This window comes from Armigeres subalbatus, chromosome 2 (genome assembly GCF_024139115.2).
Source record: "Armigeres subalbatus isolate Guangzhou_Male chromosome 2, GZ_Asu_2, whole genome shotgun sequence".
In the NCBI taxonomy this organism is placed as follows: Eukaryota; Metazoa; Arthropoda; class Insecta; order Diptera; family Culicidae; genus Armigeres; species Armigeres subalbatus.
Window position 1 is genome coordinate 349,483,337 of NC_085140.1, and position 26,674 is coordinate 349,510,010.

The 26,674-nt window shown below is 39.3% G+C and overlaps 1 protein-coding gene across 5 annotated transcripts in view; it reads right to left on the reverse strand.

Annotated features, from left to right (window-relative positions):
• The window catches only part of LOC134212913 (probable serine/threonine-protein kinase yakA), a 52,927-nt gene that overhangs the window by 11,954 nt on the left and 14,299 nt on the right, over positions 1 to 26,674 (reverse strand). Inside the window, exons 1-5 of one of the 5 annotated variants that reach the window (XM_062691243.1) lie at positions 26,054 to 26,299; positions 25,330 to 25,791; positions 1,882 to 1,944; positions 1,595 to 1,733; positions 221 to 1,532 (exon numbers count right to left, since the gene is read on the reverse strand). In XM_062691243.1, the coding sequence (XP_062547227.1) occupies positions 221 to 1,532; positions 1,595 to 1,733; positions 1,882 to 1,944; positions 25,330 to 25,408 (1,593 nt within the window). In that variant the 5' untranslated portion in view covers positions 25,409 to 25,791; positions 26,054 to 26,299. Of the gene's footprint in view, positions 1 to 220; positions 1,533 to 1,594; positions 1,734 to 1,881; positions 1,945 to 25,329; positions 25,792 to 25,879; positions 26,300 to 26,674 lie in introns of those variants that run through there. The other 4 variants (XM_062691242.1, XM_062691241.1, XM_062691240.1 and 1 more) reach the window with 4 other exon arrangements.

Below are 26,674 nucleotides of genomic sequence, written 5' to 3' on the forward strand. Positions count from 1 at the left end.
TTGATAGATTATTGAAGAACAAATCACCATTCAAATCATAAAACCAACTGAAGATAACGATCCTAGACCTAAACGAGTCTGCCTCTAGTCATGACAATCGAATGCATCACATGACACTAGAAACGGACCCGCTCAAATCGAAAATCATAACTGAACCGAACTGAAAACAAGTGAACAAAATGCTCCGAGCTGTGAGTAACGCTACTCCGACGGAACTCACCTCGTCCTTCAACTCCTGCTCTAGCCTCATGTCGATTTCCTGTATCTCCTCCGGTGGCAATCCAATTTCCTTCAGCGCCCGTATCCGATCAGCCTTCTCATAGCTTCCGCTTTTGGAGTGTGAGGGAGATATCCCCCGAGCTTGACTATGGTGGGCTGCAGCTTGCTGTTGCTGTTCTTGCTGCTGCTGCTGTTGCTGAAGTTGTTGGGCGTGATGTGGATGATGATTCTGATAAAGATGCGGATTTTGGTGATGGTGGTGGTGATGCGATGTTTGGCTTGCATTACTGTGATACTTTGAGCTGGCCCCAGTGCTCGATGGTGATACCAGATCCGCACCCATTGGCGGTAGCCCTATCTGATTCAGCTGCGGGGTGTGATTGGATGGCAGTGGTTGAGCAAGGGCTTCGTCGATGTCGTCGTCATCGTAAACGTTGTAATTGATGGCCGACGCTCGCGAATTTCGGCTGGGTCCACCGTAAGCTCCGGCTAGCGCACCCCCCAAGGATGGAGGACTAACTATTTTCTCCGGGGATATTTTGTTGAAGTTAGAGTTGTTCTGGAAGTCGTCCTCAGTTGTGACATTGTTATTGTACTTGAACGCTTCGGATGGATGGCTGTTCCTTTGGTTGGAAAACCGTTGACTATGACCGGTGATGTCGTTCAACGAGGGAGGAGGTGGTAGTTGATAGGTGTAGTCGCCGTCATAGGGTATGTCGTACTGCCGGATACTGTCTACAATGTCTACGGATGATGAACCGTTCCGGGGGTTGTTGGTGAAGGGAGGTTGCTTTTTTTCCGGGGTATGCGAGTGGAGATTTATGTTGGTGTAGCCATCTTCATCTTCATCGTAACGATTGTAGTTCGATGGTGGGTTGTGTGAGATTTCCTGGTAAATATTCGCCGAAGGGTTTCGACCATTCTGAAACATCGAGTGCGGAGGAGGTCGCTTCGGTGAGTTTAGTTCGAGTGATGCATAGTGCAGATCTGCTGAGTCGATGGCGGAGGAAGTTGGTGGTCCAGGTGGTGAGTGGGCGATGTAAGGAGACGCATGATGGATGGAGGGAGGTCTTGCAGGTACTTGATGTTGCTGTTGATGTGATACAGGTTTCGGATGGTTTCTCGGTGGAAGTGGAAAAGCGAGTTCGGGCTCGGCCGATCGATGGGCTCTTCTAGCCCCACCGATCGATGCCTGTTCCTGCAGCCTTCGAGCCAACATTTCACCTTTCTCTGCTTCCAGTCGGCGCTTCACTTCGGTTTCTCGTTTCAACTGTTGAGCAATGTCGCGTGCTACTTTGGCATCCATTTCTTCCCTGTAAGATTAGAAAGTAATTTATGAACTTCGCTACAATATTGATATGGAAGAAACACCTACTGCTCGTTGATCATTTGGTGGTACAACGCAGCCTGTCGTTCGGCATCTTCCTTCTCCCGGATTTGCTCGGACAAGGCAGTTGGAAAGTCTTGCCGAACGATTTGGTTCCGATGCTTGTTTCCTTTGTAGTGCTCGGAGACTGAGTATTAAAAAAACAAATAAACAATATTTTTGTATAGTTTAAAGTCTTAACCGAAATATTTGAGTGATATTTGTTTTGCTGACATTTTTAATAAATTCTGTTTATCATTGTTTAACAACATATGTATAGCCAAAAGTGTACTTACTTTCTTTATTCTGTAGCTGGTAAGCTAAGGCGCTATCTTCTCTAACGAGCCACTCCTTGCAAACTGTAAAAAAGAGAGACATAAAACAAAGATATTTAATAATTAACGAATAACCGTTACGTTTTGCCTAAACATATATTCAATCTTGGTTCAAATCCAAAGCAAAAGCAGAATGAATGGCCCTAAGACTTGTTACGAGTAGCTACTGTCGAACAAAAACTCTTTCTTCCTTATTCATTGCAGATTCCCGGTTTTCAACGAAAATCAAAGCAGATATAATATTTCATAGCTTGTCTAATTAAGCCTCATCTTCTTTGGCTTCGTAATCGAATAACCGCTCCTTTCTCGTCTTGTCAGCAGCCAGTCGGCTCAAAACTGGATTAGTTTGTTATGCCCTGCGCTACACATGGCTCAGTGTACCCGCACGCAATGATCCAAAGCAAAAATCCGGACCATATGTTGTTATGAGAGTCTGAGTAGTTATGTTATTTCATCTGCTGCGGCAGCAATGCACAGTACAGCACTTGATGCATAAAACGTGTTCAAAATATGTTTTGTATATTACTGCACACGAAATGTGACTTATTTTATTTGCAAATTGTTTTAACTACCCCTTTCACATTCACACTCGAACGGAATCTTTGGACGGAATGTTGTCTCAAATAGATAACTAACTTATTCCTATTTCAGAATCCTAGTCCTAGTCCTTTTATAAGCATACAACTTCTTCCTGTATAACTTGCTCAAAAACTGCCCTGTTAATAGCTGCGGAAGTGCTCAATAGTTCCAATGTTAATGTAGACAGGTACTATGGTTTGTTTTCAAACGCAATCTCACATAGTAGGTACCAACTTAGTTTCAGTTGCTCGAATTATGACCATGTTTCTAACTGATTTACTTCACTGTGCAACGGGCAAACTCTGGCGCGGACATCATTCATCTTTCTCGGAGACTGGGATGCATTGATGTTGTTTCTGTTTTAGCAGTTCAAAACATAAACCGCACTAGCAGTACATATGCAACTCAAGTGCACACATATAGAGGGGTATGGTCAAGTGTGTATAAAACTTTTCCGATATTTTCGGTAAAATTATGACTCAAACTCTAGAATACCTAAGAGTAGAATAAGGAAACTATTTGAATTCTTAAGCACTCAGAACCACTATTACAAACATCTGAACAGAAAAAAAGAGACAAGGCAATGGGTATTTCATTGAAAAAATGAAATGAAAAAAATAGATACTAATAATATCCTCTTTTTTATCCTCAATCTTTTGCAAGCTTATTACTAGAGATGTCGAGAAAATTATCAATCCAAAAGATCCCCTCAACTGAACCAGGAATTGAACTCGCCATCTCAAGCTCGATAATGCCGTGCATTTAACGATTAGGCTATCTAAAGTAGGGTAACGGTTCGGCACTTTATCCAATGAAAAGGAAATTGGTTTGTTTCTTATTTTTGAGATTTTTTTCACCAGTGAGCACGCGTGTTAGCAAAAGAAGCGACAAGATTCGGGCTGTATTTATTGTTTTGAGATTATATGAATATATGTTCAGTGAGATGGAAAACGGAACAGTTCCCCTATCTCCTGTTGATATGTAACGTAACTATCAGTTTCAAATTCCAGGAGTGCTTTTATATGATTGATTAAATGCGATAATATTGTACTGGACGTTTGATTTAGGTATGGCAGGCATGATTAATTTTTATTATAATTTTAGGTAATTTAAGGTATGGCAGACATAATTATATTTTTTCTATTAAACATCTTTACCTACACCCCGGAGATATTTTCAACGCCAGCGCTGATTATTATGCAAAATAATCATGTTTGTGGATCAACATATCCTGCCATTTAGACTAGAACATATTTTCACTCCCAGCTTAATATGACCTTCTTTTTCATTCAATGAGTGTTATCTGTATCTGTGTTAGCTGTAAAGACACGTTTCAGATGGAAATTATTACAAAGTCACATGTATGGATTCTCATGTAAAAGTGGTGGCTCTATAATTATTACTATCTGAAACGTGCCTTCCAGTTACCATGCATACAAATAACATTCATTGATTAAAAATTTGAGTTGTTTTGAATTGCTGGCCTTCTAATGCTGGCGTCCGATGGCGTAGAAGATCAATGCCGACCAGTGCAAGAGATCTTTATCGTATGCAACTTATTCCCGAGCAACACAAGTCAGGTAAAAATGGTTGCAGCAACTTGATTGTGACTAAATCTGGTCACATATGAGTTGCAGTAACCCATCTGGAACATGTGTGCTGCTAGGGTTCTAACATGTGACAACCGCGCTTATGAAAATATGTTACAGCCATGATAAATGTTTAGTCCTGGGTTATTTTTGTCCAGCAAAGAATGGCATCTCACGATAAAAATTATAAACAATGTTTTCCATTTTCCCGTCTTTTTATTAACAATGGCTAAGAATGATCTGAAACGCATCGATGGAATAAGGCGGGTTTTATTCCATCGATGCGTTTCAGATCATTCTCCCACATGTAACAGACAGTAATCTGCCGCACGCCGGTTTCCTTTCTTAGGGCGCGAGGCTGATGGCACGGCAATGAACTTAGACAGGATAGGAAAGTCATAATAACATCACGTCATCGTTAGAGCTTATCCAAACACATCGCAACAGTGCAGTGCAGTGTTGGTGATGATGATGCAGTGGAATGAATTTGTGTTCGGAATGCGCCGACGACCGGTGGAAAGCACATGCGCTTGTGCGCATTTCCAGTTTTGGTTTAGCGACGATTATGGACTATATTTATAGATCGAAGTGCTGAAGTTTGCATTATAGGGAAGCAATTTTAAAGTCTTCAACCACAACAGTTGAGTTGATAGAAATTAATTGTATGCATTCTCGAGCAACTATTTTGTTGATATTTAGTTTATTATATATGGAACATAAAGCATAAATCAGATTTATTGGCAACCGTAGCTTCAAAACTAACAAAGTAATCGCAACAACCCACACTGGTAAACAGTTAGTATATCTGTCAGTTTACGAAACGAGTCACAATATCTTTGATAGCCCTTCTGAACTGGTAAATATTTTCAAAATATTGCGGATCTTTTCAAAATTTTCCACTTTGCGGATTCCGCAAAGTTTTTCCGCAGCTGTCAAACTTCTACCGCAAGCCTGAAAATATTCGAAACACTTAAACAAAAACCTGATTTTTGGCGTTGTCATCGTAGAATGCCATGTAAAACAACAAAGAAAAAGTATGAAGTGACAGTTACGGTTATAAATTGAACCGGAAAGAGGAAAGCTTTCTCTGGAAGAGCAATATCTTAGCATTTTTTCGTCTATACAGTTGTAATTTTAGGATTGAAAAATTAATTCCCTTTCAACAAAAGCATTCAATTATTAAAATAGAAGCGAAAAGCTTTCAAATTCATATTAAATGTAAGTAAAAGTAAAATCGATATTATTCCGAGTAAATAAATAGTGTTTCAACGTGCTTCATTCTTCCACTGTTGGAACATTTACCATATTATGTGATCATTGATGTTCTGTTTTATAAAGACCTTTGAAGTGAAAATAGTTGTTCATGCAACAAGCGGTATGAAGATTATGTTTTTTTTTACCACCAGATGTATTATCCAACAAGGCTTGCCGAGTTGAATAAATACTACGAGTACTGAAGAAAAAATCGAGTTTCGCATATTCGCGAGTTTCGATATCGTTTGATAGGATCAGCATTCAGCATTGTGTGTAAAAGGAATTTTCTGACAATATGCATCCTATTCTTTGTCATGTTGAAATAATAGTTAAAGAGTAAAAAAAAAACACTCTACTTACTCTGAGAAGCTAGTGGTAGATAGAAATGGGTTAAGCCGCAAACTTCTCAACACCGGGCGACTAGATACATCAAACATAAACAGAACTCACTACCCCAAATTGCTTTTGAGAAGTCGTCTTAGAATCGCTTACACCGATTTAAGTCTTATTAGATCTACACACTTAATAAATTGCCGATTTCTGTAAAATTTCACCAAAGTCTCGACAGCAGAACGGTTCGTTAAATAATTCAACAGTTATTCAGTAATTAATTGCATATTATTCGGCAACTGGGCCATGGACAAATTGATATGAAATTTGCGAAAAAGAATTCACGTCTCTTGGAGGGACTCGAACCATCAACCTCATACTCTCTAGATAGACGTGATAACCCCTACACAACAAGACAACTTAAAGGTCGCGTTTGCGAAAAAGCCATCAGAATCCGAGTACCAACCTCCACCGCAGTTAGCTCTTTTTTTGCAAATTGAATATCTTTCGAATTCCATTATGAGAAACTGGTTGGGGATGTTTGACTAAAAACGAGTGACATTTTTACGCATGTTTTGCGGATAAAAAAACAGTAAGGGATAAGTACCAAAAAAAAATGATGACACTTTTTAGGCGATTTTTGCTTAAAAAAGTATTTTGGGCATTAGGGTGGCTCAAAAAACACTTTTTCAAATTTTTTGATGGGCCGCCCTCTTATTCGTTTTTTTTTTTCGACAAAATTTCAGCCAAATCGGTCAACGTTTGGGCGGTGCTAAACTCGTTGGAAGTTTATATGCAAAGATGTATGCAGAAACATCCAAGAACAGTGATTTGCAGTTAAACAGCACAATTTGCAAAGCAAAAAACAGCAAAAGACAGCGAAAAAAAAAGAAAAAAGTTTTTCTCATACTAATTTGAGCCACCCTATTGGGCATAGTTTCTATGAATAATATAATTCTTCTACATATAATTGTTCAATTTCCAATAGGAAACAATGGGACAAGGTTCTGCGTCTGCGCACAAAGTCCGATCTAGCCAATTTTTAATATGAAATAATGTGACAGAAATCTACATCGAATGCAACTTCTTACAAGCAATTCGGTTAAGTATTAAAAAAAATGAGTGGTATTCTTACGCGATTTCTGCGTAAAAAATTGAATTTTGATCATAACTTCCAATCCCATAGTCCGATCAGGCCAATTTTCAACAGGAAACAATACGACAGTTCGTATTCGCAAACGGCAGATATGTTCGGTATAACGGGTTTACTTGACATAACCTCATGAAAAATCATGAGTAAGGTCATTGGCGTAACTAGCCACGACGCCTAGGAAGGGGGAGGGTGGCTATAGCTCCTAGATCTATTTTCTCTATTCTGAACATTTTACCACCTCATTAAGTTATTCATTGCTAAAACGACTCAAATTGATAGTACATGGCTATTGCAATAGCTAAGTGTAGTAGCGCTCGGTTTTATCACGCACACTCAAAGGACAATGTGTGATGTACTAGCATCAGGTTATCACCGAGGCAGTGCATATATTGACATACTTCTATAAATGTTCTATCTATTTTACACCCATTGGCGTAACTAAGGAACAATTTTAGAGGGGGTTCACTTACAGTCAAAATTTTTGACTGTAAAAACACAGAATATTTATCGTTTTCGTTCGATGCTCGACTTATGTATACTGTTCGCAAATTTGCAAGTCCATAGTAGACTTGGATATTCCATGCGTCAGCACTGCCCTCATGACAAAAAATAAATAAAAAGTCGTGGAATTTCCGAAATTCTCGATAGGTTTTGAAAACAATAGCAAAACAAAAAAATAATCTGGAGTTTTATAAATCTATACGATCTATAAATCTCTCATTTAATTGTAAGTTACCTCTTCTTGAAATCTCAGCGTTTGCTGAAACTTTCTGGAATATGAAGTAACCTAGCGTGTTTAATGGGAATTCATAATTTTCGAGAAATAACTGCAAAATTCTTAGAACTTGACCAGACAAATCTTCGGTCAATCTTCGGTCAATGCAATACATTGTACCCAGGTTGGTTGGTTGGTTGTACGGTTGGAATTCATTAATTTCTTGGTTATACTAAACTTTCAGATTTCAAAAACCACCTGAGTTTTCTTTGTTTTTGTGATTTTTTTTCGTAGGGTTAACTAATTGTTTCATTGACGGTTAATCGACTGAAACCAAACCGTGTTAAAACTATTTGTATTAGCATTAGCATTGAGCAATTCGCACAAATTCGTAGGTGGTACAAGACAAGACTATTGTATGAGAGTAGCATTACTTTCATCCGTTACCTCAGATATTGATTTGGGACTAATCACTATCTCTTAGATGGAAACATTGCACTCTCCAATAGTCGAGACCTGTCCTGGCCAAGTCCTTGCGAATGCTTAGGAAGGGGAAGGATGGTTTGTTGGACACCTACTTAAGAAAGATGCAGATAACTCTACGACCTCTCATAGGTGCCACGGGAGGTTTTGGGATTGTGTGGAAGGTTATAACAGTAGGAATCGTTTTGGTAGAACGTGGAACACGGAAAGAGCTAAGATAGAAATACAAAGTAGGAAAGGGACGAGCCTGAAGTTGAACCCACGACCTCCTGCTTATAAGGCAGAAGCGATAGCCTCTAGACCACCGAGCTCGTCTCTTAGAACTTGACCAGACAAATCTTTCGAAAAAAATGCATAAAAAAGAAATGTTAATCATCTTTTAGAAAGATTGTACGACCTCTTGATACGCTCGTTTTAGTTAAAAAAAAATTATAATACGAATCTCTGGAATAACTTAAAACTCTTTAAAATAAGTATTTGTTAGAATATTTAATATTAAATATTTTGTCTAACATTGTATATGCATCACTATTAAGACCATATTAGCAGTTCAGTATTTTTATTAGATTTTCCTCATTCAATCCATATCTCAGAAATAGTTATTTTTTGTTTGATCGTTCATTTAGTCTGTTACTCCTGTTCTCTATTAGGAGTTTATCTATTAAGAGAATTCATTTATGTGCAATACTTATGCAAACATTTTAGGGGGGCTAATTTGATCCTAGGTGAAGCTAAAGCCCACCCCCTCCCTTAGCCCTCCTGTAGTTACACTAATGTGACCAGCAAGTGCCCTGCGAAACGCAGGACGCCTATTTGGATTGCGTCACCAGCTTGAAAATGGATCCTCCAAAAGTGCATTTCGCATATATTTTGGCCCCAAAAAATTGGAATATTATTTATAAGGCTATTTGGATAGAAATAAATTTTTAAAACGAAGTATAAAAATGCAGACGTCTGGTCACATTAAGTTACGCCAATGTTTACACATACAAAAATCCTCCAGGTATTCTAACAGGAATGTTCCAAAGCTTCCGACGAGAATCTACAGAGAACAGGAATCCTCCAAGCTTACCGAAGGCAACCTCTTGAAGGAAATCCACCTGGGATTCCAAAAGGGATGTTCCATACATTTCAACGGGAATGATCCAAACATTATAGATATCTTCCATCTTCCAGGAATACCGACGGAAACATTCCAGGGATTCTGATGGAAAGGTTCCAGAGAATCCGATGGCAATATTTCATAGATTCCAATGAGGGTCTTCTAAAGATTCCGAATGGAATCCTCCAGGAATTCCGACGGGAATATTTCCCGCAACCCCAACGAGAATGAAATCCAGGAGTTCCAACGGAAATGTTTCAGAGATTCTATCGAAAATCCTCCAGGAATTCCAACATGAATGTTCCAGGGATTTCATAGGCCATGTTCCAGGGATGCAGAAGCAAATCATCGAAGGACTCCGAAGTTAATCGTCCAAACGCAAGTAGCTCGGAAACATCCTTTGAAAAGATTACGAAGCCTTCTCAAGAGGATCGGAAGCCTTCTTCGAAAGGCTTGAAGGCTTCTTTAAAAAGGCTAGGTAGCCTCCTTTCCAAAAGGCTTTGAAGTTTCCTTTTCAAGAGACTCGCAAGCCTTATTCCAGAGGCCTGGAAGACTCCTTTAAAAGTCTTTGCAAAAGACTCAATGGCCCCGAAAACCTTCTTTCAAGAGGATTGGAAACCTCCTTTCAAGAGACTCGGGAGTCTCCTGTCAAGAAGCTTGGGAGCCTCCTTTCAAAAGATTTGGGAGCCTCCTTCCTAGCGCCTCCATACAAAAGCCGTCTTTCAAGAGACTCAGAAGCCTCCTATCAATAGGATCGGAAGCCTTTAAAAATCTTCATAGTCTTGATGATGTATAAACTTAATTTGAATTGAAAACTTTCACGGAGTAACTAAATAACGCTTATTTTCATTACTGCGATAAAACAGGGGGTACCTCAATGAATGCAAAAGTACGAAGGGGTACCCACCAAGAAAAAGGTTGAGAACCGCTGGTCCCGAGAGTTCGAACTAAATCTTCGAGAAATTCCGAAGCAAACCGTTGATGTATTCTGAAGCGAATCGTCGAATGATTCCGAAGCAATTCGTCGAGGGATTTTGGAGCAAATCATTCCGAGGCAAAACGTTGAGAGACTCCGAATTAAATATTCAAGGGATTCCGAAGTATTCTGAACAAATTGTCAAAGAATTCCGAAGCAAATCTCCGAATGATTCCGAAGCAAATCTTCGAACGACTCCGGAGGAAATCCGAAGAAAATCAATGCAAGATTCTGAAGCAAATCCTCCATGGATTGTGAAGGGTATCCCCCACATATTCGCAAGGGTATCCCTCAACGACACCAAAAGACATCCAGGAATCTGATTTCCGGTTGGAATACTTCGATGGTTCTGAAAGGAATTCTTCAGAGATTCCAATGGGAATTCTTCTCGGATTCTGATGAGAATTCTTCTCGGATTCTGATGAGAATCCTTCTCGAAAGCTGATGGGAATTGTGGAGATTATCATGCTGCTAGGCAAGCGGGAGTCTGCTGATAAACTGTCAATCCAGTCCGTGATGGTTGACTACATGTCTTTGACTGCTGGCGCAGTAACACTATTGCTTTGATTGCTTTAATTGATATTTTGGTGGCTCTCCGTTGTTGTTCATACCAAGCTTACTTTGATGCATTCAAATCAATTAGATATTGCCTTTTCATAATTAACACCAAGTGCAATTTCACTACCACAAAAAAAAACTTTCTGATAAATAAGAGACAAGCTCATTTGTCTTCCTCTCATTTCATTATTATAGGGTAAATATGGGAGATAAAGATAACTCTTTTGTCTTCAAACTTTTTTTATGAGACAAAAATCCATTGAAAATTAACGATTTTTCGATACAAAGATACAAAGTAAAAAACTACAAAGCCTAACATGGGATAATCATGAGTAGTATGGTAGTGAGTAGGATAGGTTGATGCGTATTCATCGACATGTCAGCAATTACTTCAATCAGAGATTGAAAAAAAACCTGATTAATCCACCTAGCGGTGTTGGTGCTTTTCTCGTGCAAAAAAGAAGAACTAAAAATATGAGTGAGTGCTTTTAGCGTGTTTTACGCATAGAAAATAGTATTTTGGCCATAACCTCTGATCCCATAGTCCAATCTAGCCAATTTTCAATAGCAAACAATGGGACGGGATTCTCAGTCGAATGAAACTTGTTGCGAGTAATTCGGCCAATGCTAAGTTCCAAAAAGTGTTCTACAAATTATTGTACACATACACACACATACACACAATTCGTCGAGCTGAGTCGATTGGTATATAACAATATGGGTCTCCGAGCTTTCTATCAAAAGTTTGGTTTTAGAGTGATCATATAGCATTTACATATACTTGGTATACGAGAAAGGCAAAACATTTAAAATAAATTTGTATTCGCATTATGCGTAACATTTGGTGGTACTCTCCCTCTCCCCCAACTTTTGGTGTAACAAAGTATAACGCAAGTTGGACCTCTCCCTCCCCCCAAAACCGTTACGTAATTTGTGAACAGACCCAAAGTCTACTGGGTCAACTATAGTGTATGATATTTGCTTAGTAAAATTACGAGCATTTTCTTCCGAATTTCAAATTGCCAATTACCAGTTTTACATCATATAATATGAATCAAGCTCTCATATGAACTAGAATTTGCTGTAGGGTAAGTGTACCGGTGGCTAAACCTAATTTGGCCAAACCTGAAAAATGCATATTTTCCAAAAAATATCGATCAGTTTCATCAGCGGAGAAGCATGAGGGAAATACTTCTCTTAGAGCTAATAAATCCCTCGAAATTTGCTTTATTTTTGGAGTTATGTGAGAAACTGGCAAAATAAGGAACATGACCAAAACTTGTACAGTTACCCTAGTGTGCATGAACAAAATTTAATCGAATCATTTTTTCGTTAAATAACTTTATTAGCACATTTAGCACAGCACATATTCACGAAATGGACAAATTGATACTAAATTTGCGAAAAGGAATCCACGTGCCTTGTATAAATTTGAACCCCCAACCTTCTTCTAAAAGTTATCAAATGCCAACAATTTATTTTAAATAATGAGTTGATACCCTAAAGGACTTTTGAATAGCTTTTTGTGTAGTGATGGAGGAACCTCTCCCAGTGTCGTTTTAACTATAAAACATTTTAAATGATTTTTTTGTATGTTATGTATACAATGTTTCAATGTACAGTACTATTTTGTTTTATTATGCTACATTTTTGAAAGCACTTGAAGCCAGATTTTTTGCAATCAATTATTGAGCATTGAGACAGTTTAAATTGTGTCTATAAATATTTTTTCATAAAATCAGAAACGTTTATTGTTCCTTTAACCTCAGAACATGGATTCAGAGTGCGCATTATGTTTTAATTATTACATTATGCAATTTTTCAAACCAATTGTTCAAATTGCCACTCGCTTTCTCTTACTTCACTTACATCATCCGTCATTTATAAATCAATTAACTTCTTCTGATGGAGCAACATTCAATCTGCAAACTTTTCCTGCATCTTCGAATCTACATCTACTTTCAACGTGTTGGGATTTCCCATCAAATCAAAATATTCCTCTCGATTCGATTTGGGGAATCTTTGCCCACCCTTTGAAACTGGAACATCTCGATCAGATTTATCAATTTCAAAGTTGGTAGGTACTTGAGATGAACCACAGACTGCCGAGCATCTAGTTTATACTCCGAAAACATAGCACAATAGAGCCTATCAGTAAAACCGAAAAAAAAACGTGAGGAAAATATAGACTTTCCCATACGACTGCTGTACCCGTGCAAAGATCTGAATGAGTCACACCGGAGTTACGTCTCTGTGGGAGATTACATTTTGTATTTATTTTCTGCAGTCAATGGCATTGGGATCGAGTTCGACCTACCGCTCTGCTGCTGCTGGCTGCTATATCTGGCCATCATGTTACCGAAAGTACAGTAATGGAATTCAGCGCGCTTCAGCTTTATGCTCAGGTATGGGCACTGCTCCTCTGGCATCGCGTCCGACCGACAGACGAACGGCGAAAGTAAAATTGAATCTGGCAAAAATATGTATGTCACATAATAGAGTGGGAGTCTTCGATAATAATTGAAAGTAATCCACGACGAAATGAAAGTATTGGTAAATAGAAATTCAACTATAATCATAACAAAAATTATCTTTTTTGCATTTTCACAGTTTTATATTATTTATGGTCAATGAATCTGTTACTTTCTGCAACTTTCGAGTTGTCATAATTGTATGGCATCAAATATGGAGAATAATGAGGTTGAACAAAATGTAAAAGTGGCAGTTTGATTAATTCGATAAACATAATAATATCATATGGCTTGGGGTCCTCCTTAGCCGTGCGGTAAGACGCGCGGCTACAAAGCAAGACCATGCTGAGGGTGGCTGGGTTCGATTCCCGGTGCCGGTTTAGGCAATTTTCGGATTGGAAATTGTCTTGACTTCCCTGGGCATAAAAGTATCATCGTGCTAGCCTCATGATATACGAATGCAAAAATGGTAACCTGGCTTAGAAACCTCGCAGTTAATAACTGTGGAAGTGCTTAATGAACACTAAGCTGCGAGGCGGCTCTGTCCCAGTGTGGGGATGTAATGCCAATAAGAAGAAGAAGAAGAAGAAGATCATATGGCTTAGAAACCTCGTAGCTAATAACTGTGGAAGTGGCGAATGAAAACTAAGCTGCGAAGCGGTAATGTGCCAGTTGGGGATGTAATGCCAATAAGAAGAAGAAAAATAAAAAGATTCAAGATCCAAAACGGCGTGAGTTTATCCTAGAAGTTGTGCGATTTGCAAATCTAATATCAATTAAAGTATTTCTACTCTTTAATGGGGCATATATTTCGGTGCCATTGGATGATGTTTGGTTGTTTAAGTACCTACAAAGTGCATAGTCACTGAGTGGTGCCTGAATGGTGGAGTAGGTGAAAGGAATCGCGGTATGATTTCTTTATTTTCAAAGTTGATCTTGAGAAATAAAAAAAACTAGCTCAGCTCAGCGAAAAAGATATTATTAGTAGAAGTCAACGGAATATGGTTTCTATGAATGTATGCGGAGGTGAAGTTCCGATTTCGTTGGGATTATTCATAATTATTTCTATCCGATTAGCTTTTGGGAAATGTTAAATTTTCTGAAGTTATCTAATTCCTTTCCCCCATGATGTTACGTGGTTTATTTTGAAACCCAAAAACTATTTAGGTTTACATAACAATTTCCGAAGTACCTAAATAAAGAACTCCAAGATTCGAAGTTTAGCTGGTGAACGTTAAACCTATTTAAAGTCTTGAGCTTATTTATACAAATTTGAATCTTGGGAATAACAAAATGATTTTACTCATTTCAACATAATTTAATGAAATTGATGGTCTAATAAACTGATTTGTCAACCTCTTGTTTCTGACCAAAAACTTCAATCCTAATGGACCATGTTTATCATATATGCTGGATGCTTTAACCAATCCTGAACAAATTCAATAGCTTGCGATGAGACAAGTTTCCCTGTCGTAGCAATGTTGGATTGGAAACATGCACATATAAACATAATAATTCGAGTAGAGCCGGAACTGAATAGATTTGAATAGAATAGAATGGTGAACTATTGATTTTTAATAATTTTGAGCGTCTTAGGGCGTATAGCGTCTTACACAAGTATAAGATTCTTTTCTTCCATTTACTTCCTGCTATGATGATGTATGTATTTTTGTATCAACAGATACGTATCTCGATTTCTACTTGAAAAATTCTAATAGAAAACAAAATTCGTATCCGTCGGTCAATACAAAAATACATAGTAGTGGAAGTAAATTGAAGAAAAAAATCTTATAGTTTTGTAAAATTTCCCCAAAGACGCTCAAAAAGAATTTTATCAATTGTTCATCATTCTTCCAAAATCATCAAAATCAATTTATCAATTGTTCATCATTCTTTCGTTTTCAGAGATGTCATTTTTGTTATTTCCGTTATAAAGCTTGTCACGATATTTGACGGAGAATGTTGTCTTGTTGACTATCGAATTTGCTTCCGCAGTTGTTTAATAGTTATAATAATAATGGTATTTCGCATCCAATTGGCTTGTTGTTTGTAGTTTGTGAAAAAATGGTATCACTACTGGGTGGATCAATTTTTGTTTGACTTGAATATATTTCATGTGCTTAACGCCAAAACAAGGCCACTTAACTTCAATACAAGGTCAGTGAAGTTTATAGCACCCCTATATAGTGTAGTCAACTAAACACAAAGTCATCACTCAAAGGCGTCACCTAAAATTGTCACTTGGACCGTAAACTAGCGCCCACTCCTGTTTCTAATTTTCTTCATTCCCAAGCAGCAGCCGATTGTTCGCTCCAGAGAACTGCCATCGAATTCATCGAACCTCGCTGCCATTTGTAGGCGGTCGTTCTCACCACTGGAGCGGCAAATTGTCTTCAATTAAAGAAGCAACATGCACTGAATTGAATTAAGCTGGCCCCGTATTCGCGACTATGGCAAACGAGGGCCGCCATACAACAAAAATGTAACTAACTAGGAATGATGAATACAAACCAAATAAACTATAACGATCAAGATATATTGGAGGGAGCATTTGAACGTCTTGACGAGACGGATCACCCCTTAATGGTGTAGGAACGTTACTTTTTTTTTACAGTTGCCGCCGTATGCGAACATTCACAGGAATAAAAATGAATAACAATAAACCTTCTTTCTTAAAAACAAATGAAATCTATGGATTAGAAGAAAAAAAAACAAGTCATAGGCCAAAATTTATTCTGGTATACACATATGAAATAGGCACATGATTAATATCCATGATTACAAGTGTTTCGAAGAAAAGGGTTCCTCTTTCTGTATCTTTGTGACAAACGTGCATTGGACGGAACATCAACTCACACGCGAAATATGCTGCATACACAAATGTCGGGTGCACGCCAGTTTCCTTATGTTCATATTGCTTGACGCACGACAGGGCAGGAGTCTCTGCCATAGCCTCATCAGATGGATTCAGCAGAAGCGCGTTCAGTTGGTGCAATTATCCGTACGTAAGACCCTCTGGCTTCTTAGGCCTGCCTGCTATACAGTATTACTCGAAGACGCACCGCTCACTCAGCGTTTGTCGTAAGAAGGAAGTATGCTTGGCAGCGCTGAGAAAGTGAAAATTTTGCCTACTACTAATGACATTCGAATGGCTTCGAGGAGGTGCACCTTGGCTGCTGCTTGGAGTTGAATGCAATTTTATTACACACTTACCAAGATACAGAACAGGTGAATTAAGCTTATTCGCCGCATCAGTTGGTAAGAATTACGACAATAACTTTATGTGTAGCGATTGTATCGGTTGAAGTATATGCAATGCACGAAATGTCTGTTTTTAATAGTTCCGTAGATTCATGAGATGCCGGCAGAAAGCAAAAAATAATAAATTTTATGAAGTTATAAGGGTCACGTGCCATTCAGCCTCCCCTCGTTAGTATTGGATCTAACGATTCCCAAGTTAATTAAATATCATATGATGCCACGGTACAGAATATAATAAGTGTAGGATCGCCCTAAAAACAGTATCAAATTATCAACTGTGAAATCATTAAATCAATTGCAAACATTAAAACAGTTCTATGAAATGCAGGCTTCAATTTAAAAAAATTGTTTTTATTCTGGCGGCTATACATATATCGTTCTTATTCCGTTCTTTATAAACAAACAATTACGTTGAATAAAAGCAAGATACAACGTTACTTGAAATGAGCAGAGAATGACAGCAGTGTGAGCCAGCCGAGAATTTAAAACTATCGGGAATAATTTGTAATATTTTAACCATGCGCACGGCCTTCTGCTGTATTGAAGAAAGAAATCAATTTTTCATCTATTTAATGAATTTAACCCTTTCAGCAAGGATGGCATATATGCCCAGCGTTTTGGGGTGTAATATCATAAAAGAGAACCAGGTCTCTGGAAGTCCCGTTGTGTTATAAGCGGATGGACATGGGTTCGATTCCCAGCCAGCTCCACCAAAGACTCGTCAGTTATTAGATGCGCAGCCCATACGGTGACGAATTGTTCTTCTCGAAGGCAGTATCACAATAATGAGTAATGGAAATCTATAAATAGATTTTATGTGGATTCTGTAGAGTAGTTCTGGCAAAGTAGCGGTTAAGTAACACAGAGTGCCTATCAAATAAAGAATGAAAAAAAAATTCTGAAACCTTTGGAAGATTTAGCGTTCAAGCGTGTAAAAGAATCTGAAATGTTTTAAAATTTCAAATCGCCTATGAAACAAAACGCAGCAACCTACGCCGTTAAGTGAATACCTCCTATTATCTAATGAAGAAAAGCGTGTATATGTGTGAATCTCAGGTTAAATCAGTTCTTTGGAGACTGGTTTCGACATCATCTGAACAAAATCAAAGAACGTATGCCTCAAATAATGAATCCCGAGCAGAAAGATTGTCTAATATGCAATGCACCGAGCAAGATCTACGACAAGGTTTAGTGCGACAAGTGTAACATTTGGGCCAACTATTCTTGTGCTGGCGTTACAGAGGAGTTAGAGATGTAGGATTGGAGTTTCGCGAAGTGTGTAAGTACCCTACATATACCTAAATTGCACAAACAGGTAAAAGCCTCACGAAGAAGACAGTTGCCTCGAAGCGCTCAGGAAGTGTTCAAACATTGGTCGATTCCCTGAAAAGGTTGCAACTGGAACAGTGCGCTCAGGATAAGACATTGGAGGACGAAATGATCCTACGTGAAAAAACTAGAGTTCTTCAATGATTACGGGAACTGAAAGAATAGCAGTTGAAGGAAGAGCGTGAGATGCTAGTGGAAAAGCTGATCAAAGCAGCAGAACTTCAAGACCGGCGTAAGAAGATGTATTAACTGGGCTGTCGAGGGGATTTTCGATGCTTTGTTATGATCGATGTTTTATATGAAACGACAATAATATATCATTTAGGGCCAATTTCTTCACCACCGCTTAGGCCTTAAACCATGTTTAAGCGTATGGGTAAGCACCGCTTAAGCGTTAAGCGGAGGTGAAGAAATTGGCGCTTAGACTCCCCTCGCAGCCTTTGTCTTTGTGGGTTTTGGGATAGTTAGCGAATGCCCAGTCAAAAAGCAGTCCAGTTAAAAAGCGCCCAGTAAGCAAATTGTTGCTGTATTTTGGTTGAAAAGCAAACGTCTGGGGAAGGGTTTACCACTGACTATGCAGGATAAAAAATATTTCGCCACCGGGCAAGAAAAAGCCATCTCCAGTGAATGAGCAACTATTAGCGATGAAGGTAAAAGAAACACCTCGCAAATATGTGGGTTCTCAAATTTGAACAACCTGAAATGTTTGCAGGGTAGTCTTCAACGTAACGCATCCAAACTTGCGGACAGCTATGTCGATCCCTCCCCAGGCCATCTGCGAGTAGTGGGGCTTGCCTAGGAAGTGGTGGGGTTTGACTGTGGGCCCTGTTAAATTCCTATAAAAAGCTGCATGTATCCGCAAGTAGGCCCCACCAAAGCGACCGTGTGCCGCTCAAAGCGCACAAGCCCAAGTCCTGTTGTTAGCTGGGACGCTAAACAGCCCTGACACGACGGCCCTCCGACGAGACAGGAGGTTTGCGCTGGCCCAATAAGCCGTCTGGAAAACCTATAATTACGAACAATATAAGAGTTAATGCGACTCGATATAATCGGCAAAGACCTAGGCGACGAATAAAGGTTCACGATTGGAAGCTTGGAACATAGAACTGCAAGTCGCTAGGTTTCGCAGGTTGCGACAGGATGATCTACGATGAATTACATCCCCGCAACTTCGACGTCGTAGCGCTGCAGGAGATTTGCTGGACAGGACAGAAACTGTGGAAAAGCGGGCATCGATCGGCTACCTTCTACCAAAGCTGTGGCACCACTAACGAGCTGGGAACAGGCTTCATAGTGCTGGGTAAGATGCGCCATCGTGTGATTGGGTGGCAGCCATTCAACGCAAGGATGTGCAAGCTGAGGATTAAAGGCCGTTTCTTCAACTGTAGCATCATCAACGTGCACTGCCCACACGAAGGGAGACCCGAAGACGAGAAAGAAGCGTTCTACGCGCAGCTGGAGTAGACATGCCCACTGCGGGACGTCAAAATCGTCATCGGTGACATGAACGCATAGTTAGGAAGGTAGGAAATGTAAAGACCGGTCATCCCAAGTAACATTTTAAGTTTTATTCCGCTCTAAGAATGGTTTTCAAGATCAATTTATAAGATCTAACAATAAAACCGAGTAATCCACGGCAACCTTCTGATGTCCACTATAAGAGTAAGATATTGCCAAGTGGCCCTCTCCAGATAACCACTATAAACCTATTATAAGAGCATTTAGACACCCTTTTTAAACCACCCGCAAAAAAAGGAAATTTGGCTGCGGCAGCTGTCAAAATGTTGCTTTAAAGAAAGAGAAACAAATCTTTGCAGAAAAATAATAACAAAATGGATTGTTGGTGAAATTTATGATGATGACAACAAAATAATATTTTATTTCAGATTGTTTTTTTTTCGATTCAGTACCATTGAAAAGAAGTGCGCTTTCGATTTTATGGTCAAATGTTGTGAAAAAATAAGGTTGAACACCACGCGCCGGCCATATAACGTAGTTCAGGGAAATAAATCGAAAATATTGATTACCACAACATCTAGGATGTCCACTAAATCGATTAGTATTTTTGCCCAAACTATTAAATAATAAAATTATTTATCGGAAAAAGTATAATAAGCGGTGAAAATTTCGTTAAATCATGCATTTCAGTGATATATTTCACTGACTGCGAAATGCTTTTCCGTTTTCAATATGGCCATCATGGAATTTGATCAGAAAAATTTGCTTTTATAAAACACCGTCATAAACTCTTCGCAATACAAACATTCTTATGGGGGTAATTCATTTGACCACATTATGACCAACAATTTTAGCTTTATTCGAGCGTTGAAAATTGGATTTATTACGCTCTTCATCACTACCATAGATCTGTTCATATGGTCAATAGGCATTTGACGTTTGAAGCATTTTTCAGCAGATTTATGGGAGGTTTATTGATAGCAATAAGAGCGCCAATAAAACTGAGCAATCAGCTTGGTGATTGCTGTCATAAGTCCGCAATAAGAATTAGATAAATCCAAGAAGCATGGAAATTGTTACTTGGGATCAGACGGGATAGTCTGCACACCGTATCGGCCAACGATGCATAAACTTCGCAGCCTCCCGCGGAATGGTGGTCCGAAGCAACTTCTTTCCCCGCAAAAATATCCACAAGGCCACGTGGAGATCACCTAACCAAGAAACGGAAAACCAAATCGACCACGTTTTAATCGACGGTAAATTCTTCTCCGACATCACGAACGTCCGCACTTACCGCAGTGCGAGTATTGTATCCGACCACTACCTCGTTGCAGTATGCCTGCGCTCAAAACTCTCAACGGTGTACAACACGCGTCGAAGTCGGACGCTGCGGCTTAACATTGGGCGGCTACAAGACGGTAGACCAGTCCAAGAATACGCGCAGCAGCTGAAAGTGGCACTCCCAACGGAAGAGCAGCTAGACGCTGCGTCTCTTGAAGATGGCTGGAGAGATATTCGATCCGCCATTGGTAGCACCGCAACCGCTGCACTTGGCACGGTGCCCCCGGATCAGAGAAACGACTGGTATGACGGCGAATGTGAGCAGTTAGTGGAAGAGAAGAATGCAGCATAGGCGAGATTGCTGCAACACCGCACGAGGGCGAACGAGGCACAATATAGACGGGCGCGGAACAGACAGAACTCGACTTTCCGGAGGAAAAAGCGCCAACAGGAGACCATGAAGAGACGGAGCAACTGTACCGCGCTAATAACACACGAAAGTTCTATGAGAAATTAAACCGTTCACGTAAGGGCCACGTGCCACAGCCTGATATAAACGGGAACCTTCTTACGAACGAGCGTGAGGTGATCCAAAGGTGGCGGCAGCACTACGAAGAACACCTGAATGGCGATGTGGCAGACGAAGATGGCGGTATGGAGATGAACCTGGGGGAACGCGCAGGACATAATTTTACCGTCTCCGGATCTCCAGGAAATCCAGGAAGAGATTGGCCGGCCGAAGAACAACAAAGCCCCCGGGGTTAACCAACTAACAGGAGAGCTATTTAAACACGGTGGCGAGGCACTGGCTAGAGCGCTGCACTGGGTAATTACCAAGATTTGGGAGGAGGAAGTTTTGCCGCAGGAGTTGATGGAAGGTGTCGTGTGTCCCATCTACAAAAAGGGCGATAAGCTGGATTGTAGCAACTACCGCGCAATCACATTGCTGAATTCCGCCTACAAGGTACCCTCCCAAATTTTATGCCGTCGACTAGCACCAATTGCAATGGAGTTCGTGGGGCAGTACCAGGCGGGTTTTATGGGCGAACGCTCCACCACGGACCAGGTGCTCGCCATTCGCCAAGTACTGCAGAAATGCCGCGAATACAACGTGCCCACACATCATCTATTCATCGACTTCAAAGTCGCATATGATACAATAGATCGGGACCAGCTATGGCAGCTAGTGCACGAACACGGATTTCCGGATAAACTAACACAGTTGATCAAAGCGACGATAGATCGGGTGATATGCGTAGTTCGAGTTTCAGGGGCATTCTCGAGTCCCTTCGAAACCCGCAGAGGGTTACGGCAAGGTGATGGTCTTTCGTGTCTGCTATTCAACATCGCGTTGGAAGGGGTAATACGAAGAGCAGGGATTAACACGAGTGGTACAATTTTCAATAAGTCCGTCCAGCTATTTGGCTTCGCCGGCGACATAGATATTGTGGCACGTATCTTTGAGAAGATGAAGGAAGCCTACATCAGAATGGTAGAAAAATTTGTGTACTTGAACTCACTGGTGACTGCCGAAAATGATACCAGCAGAGAAATTCGGAGACGCATAGTGGCTGGAAATCGTACGTACTTTGGACTCCGCAAGACGCTCCGATCGAATAGAATTCGCCGCCGTACCAAACTGACAATCTACAAAACGCTCATTAGACCGGTTGTTCTCTACGGACACGAGACCTGGACGATGCACGGTGTAAAAAAACGGATGTATTATCGTTTCATGTACCTCTGATTTTTTTTCACAGAAAATTAGGCAAGGTCATTAGAAATGAGGTACGGGGTGTTTTAAAATATTTCATCGGCGATTTTTTGAAAAAAAATATTTTTATTGTTTTCTTCTCTAATATACCGTACAAAAAGTCAATTGATAACCCAACAAAGGATCAATCATTGTAATTTACCCTCAAAATTGAAAATGTACACATTTGTAGCCTTTTTGCAATAAGAATTGCAGATTTTGTTTCCCATTTATATTCATTAAAACGGGATTTGGCACGGGAAATCAATAATCCCACCCTGTTGCTCTTTTCGCATTTGTCTCTTGATATTTTTTCTTAGCGATCTTTTGTTAAAAACCGGCCTTAGACAGGGTACTTTGACTATTGTTAGTTATTTTTAATTGACCAGTATTGGAAAAGTTATTGATATTGGTCAGTAAAAAAATCCTTAATGCATGTCCAAAAAGTTTATTTTATAAAATTTCAAAACTCCTCAATTTTTTCAAATATTGGGAGATGCGTAATTTTCTGTTCTTTGGTGTTCTTGTCCGCGTTTTCTTTGAAGAGTGAAATATTTGTAGTTAAGTATTTTGCCACAACTAACTCAACAGAGAGTTATGTTGGTGAATGATTCACTCTAAAATATTTCTAATTTCATTTCGGAAAATGAAAATTAGGCCCATAAATTTTGAAATTTCCACAGCTTTTGAATTTTATCACAAGGTTTTTTAACATGTCCCGTTTTTCACCGAAATGATCGGGTTAGCCTAGCCTTGTTATTTTTTTTCTAAATCAATCATGTTTTGGATCCACTCATGAGTAATGACCCAAGGTGGCCTTCGAGAAGCATTCGGAGACCACCGTTGCCATTGAATTGCAAATATTTTCTAAGAAACATTACTTTTTTATGGATGTTACACCTAAACGTGCTAGAGTTTATTTTCTCAGGGATGACGTTAATAAATGAATCAAACATAGTTCTAATCGAGCTTTTTGCAGCTTCTAAGAATTAGAAATCTTCAAAAAACGAATCCATAGAAAAATGAATCGTCAAAAACATTCATGTAGGCTAGATGCCCCAGTTGTCGCACTAGTGCTTTATATGCCAAATGGCCAATCAAATCACCGCAAACTAAGTTCATATCGATAAACCATATTCATATGATACGTTAACACCTTTGATCTCTTCCAAAACAAGCAAAGCATAATTGTAAAAAAAATATTTTGCTTAGTTTCTGACGTCCTTTGCACCAGTTGTCGCACTAGTGGTCCCAATTTGGCCAATCCCATAAGAAAACAATGGGATTTGCCAAATAAGGAACCAAAATTAGGAATAGAGCTACAACTGGTGCATGCGTTCCTATTATGGATTAGGGTAACCGTACCCTTAGTGGAGGTAGCACCAATAGTGGAGGTAGTAGGGTTTTAATGAGATTTATCATATTTATACACATTACGATGGTTTCAGTTGATGCGTCGTGCTTTAAATATCCTGTTAAATGCAACTTACTTTAAGATTTCGCTTGATAAACTATTGAAATAATGATTTTCCTTAACAAAATTGACTCCCTTGCACCTATAGTGGTGCAACTGTACCAATAGTGGCGAGTCTCATAAGAAACCAATGGATAGCACCACTATGGGAACCAAAATTATTTTTTACCGCCACTAAAGGAACGGTGTACTCATAGTGGTGCAAGCAATATTTGGTAATTGTTGATGTTAAATGACATCTATCTCATTTTTGTTAGCAAATTTATATATTGACTAAGATAATAAAGCAGTAAATTTCCCATAATTATCATTTTTTTTTAAATATTTTTCTTTGTGGATCTACTAATACCTCCACTATTGGTACCGTTACCCTAATCAATTTTGAGGATAATAACAAATTTTATTGTGGTTTTCACAGCTGTTCTAAGGAGCAGGAAATAAAACCTTTCGCTTGAGTTATAAAGTCCATCCACATGCGTTTTAGGACTTATTATTTTTTTTAAATAGTTGTAGAGCGAGATAGATCAACTAGGTCCGAGCTCAATGACAGACAAAGAATAAAAAAATAGTTGTTCTTATGTATGGCGACAATTGGTACACCCACCCTAATTAGATTTTTACAACACACCTGAACTGCCGCTAACCGCAAGTCAGACTTATCTGTACATGGATGCCATATCCAAATAAGTCTGACTTGCGGTTAGCGGCAGTGAAGTGCCTTTCTAACTGTCCCATGTACATAGGAATCCCAGCAAACATGTGACGAATATTTATATGACAGCAGTGTTATAACAATAATAATGCCGGCACCTCAACTAACTTGTTAACCTAAAATATGATCAGGGATGAAGTGTTCTCGATAGCTTTGTCTATCAAACAGTTATAATTTTCAACCTTCCATATTTTCGCTATTTTGTTACACATTCTTTAATCATTTGGAAATTGCAGCTGTAGTCATTTGAAAGGCTAGATTTGATCATAAATATCCTGAATTGTTGAAAAAAGAAAGATTTACAAAAAAAATAAAAACGTTTGAAAATTAATCTATGTACTTACAATTTGGTCGGGATTCAGCCAAACCGCACAAACCGGCTTTTTGACTGACTTGCGAGTAAAGATAAATGAATGCGTATCTATTCAAGCGTACATTTGTTGCAGGATATCTTCAGTTATAGGGCTAAGGGATATCCAATACGATCTGTGACAAATTGAATTTGCTACTAAGAAACATGAAAAAATGGTTGATTTTGTAATGGCGCATGGTGCGATTTGGCAGAACCCCGACCACTTGTGGTAAGAAAAATATTTTTTTCAAGACGCTGCAAAAATACTTAAAGGTTACGGCAATGTTTCTCGAAGTTATGAATTTTTAATCAAGCTGGTTCTATCGATTCAATCCCGCATCACAATATTTCATATAAAGGCACATGAGACTTATGAATACTCGTTCTTATCGCAATCAAGCCAAGCAACGTGCTTTATTTCATCTTTCGCTCGGAAGCATTTCGTGGGAAACACGTGAAATTTGATAGTGGGAACGAAGTCAAAGTACTTTTCACACACAGATTGAAAGCTTAGTAGATAGTCGCACTGTATACTAGCACTGAATAAACATCAACAACAACCAAGTGTGTCCTACTAACCTTCGGTGACACGGCCGCTCTTCGGGAACGTATCCGTCACTTTCATGTCCGGCATTTCCGAGATGGAGAAGTGAGCCATTTTTTTCGGTCTCCCTAGCAGATCCCGAGCCAAAATATGGAACGATGGCGCTGAGTTGGAAGGCGTTGTTCTCCTTCAAGTTCGTCTCACTATACGCTCCGCAGCAAAATCCAATGCACTTCTTTTCACTTTCTCTCGCAGCAACTCTGAAGCAGCAAATTGGCCACAGAAATCGAATGCTGGTGGACCAGTCATTGGGCTCACTCTCTCTATGCGCGAAATTTCAATTTTCAATTCAATTATCCACCGAATCTGTGCTGCCCAGCTAAAGGCAGACTCATTTTGAACGTTTAACACACTGACTGCGACAGACTACTTCTGCTGTCGTTGCTATTTTTCGTTTTTTATTTCATTAGATGTAGGACGGTTCTGCTTTGCTGGAGCTACGGCGACGAACAATAACGAGAAAACGTGAAAAAAATGAAAACCTTTGTGTCCGCCCCGAGTGCGCTCATTTGCAACTCTGCACACATTAACTCATGTTTCAGCACATTTCAGTCCTGTTCTCGCTGACATCGCGCTATTGCGACCAAATGATACAAATATTTTCACATTTCGAAAGTTGTCCTGCCCGGAAGCTGGAGTTCTCCAATTTCTTCACACAACCTCGTCGAGCTATTTCTGATGCAGACACACTTCACATACACGTTTGCACACAGTTCCCTATAGTCGAGTTTAGAACTAGAACACAGCGTTTTGGTCGTTGTAATCTTGTTCTCGTTTCTGTCTGCTACAACTGCTGCTGCTGCTGTTACTGCTGACTACCGACTATCGATGTGCCCAGCCCGAAGGCCCATCTATCTATCCATGTCCCTATCGTCCGTTCGGTGCCAGTCAGCCAACGGAACACACGGCGATGTACGATCCCCTCGACGTACCGAGAGCAACAAGAAAGCAAACATAGAGTCGAGTCAAGTGAAGCGAGAGTATACGCTAAGAGAAGAATGAATTCTGTCATCAAAAGAAAAAGTAGAATCATGAAAAAAATTTCACAGTGAGGTATGGAATGCAGCTTTCAAAATAATTTTCAAAATTTCAAAATAAAATTTATTTATAAATAATTTATAGCATGAGGTTAGAATTTTTATTGTCTACATTATACATATATTAATTTGATTGTTAATGACAATGAAGTTTTTTCTTGAAATGATTCCGGAGATGCTACTACTGTTAATCTTAATTGAATTTCTAATCCCGCCTAATAAATCATTTTCAAAAAAATCTCTGTTTGTAATTTTTAAAATTATTTTCAATTCCATTGGCTAT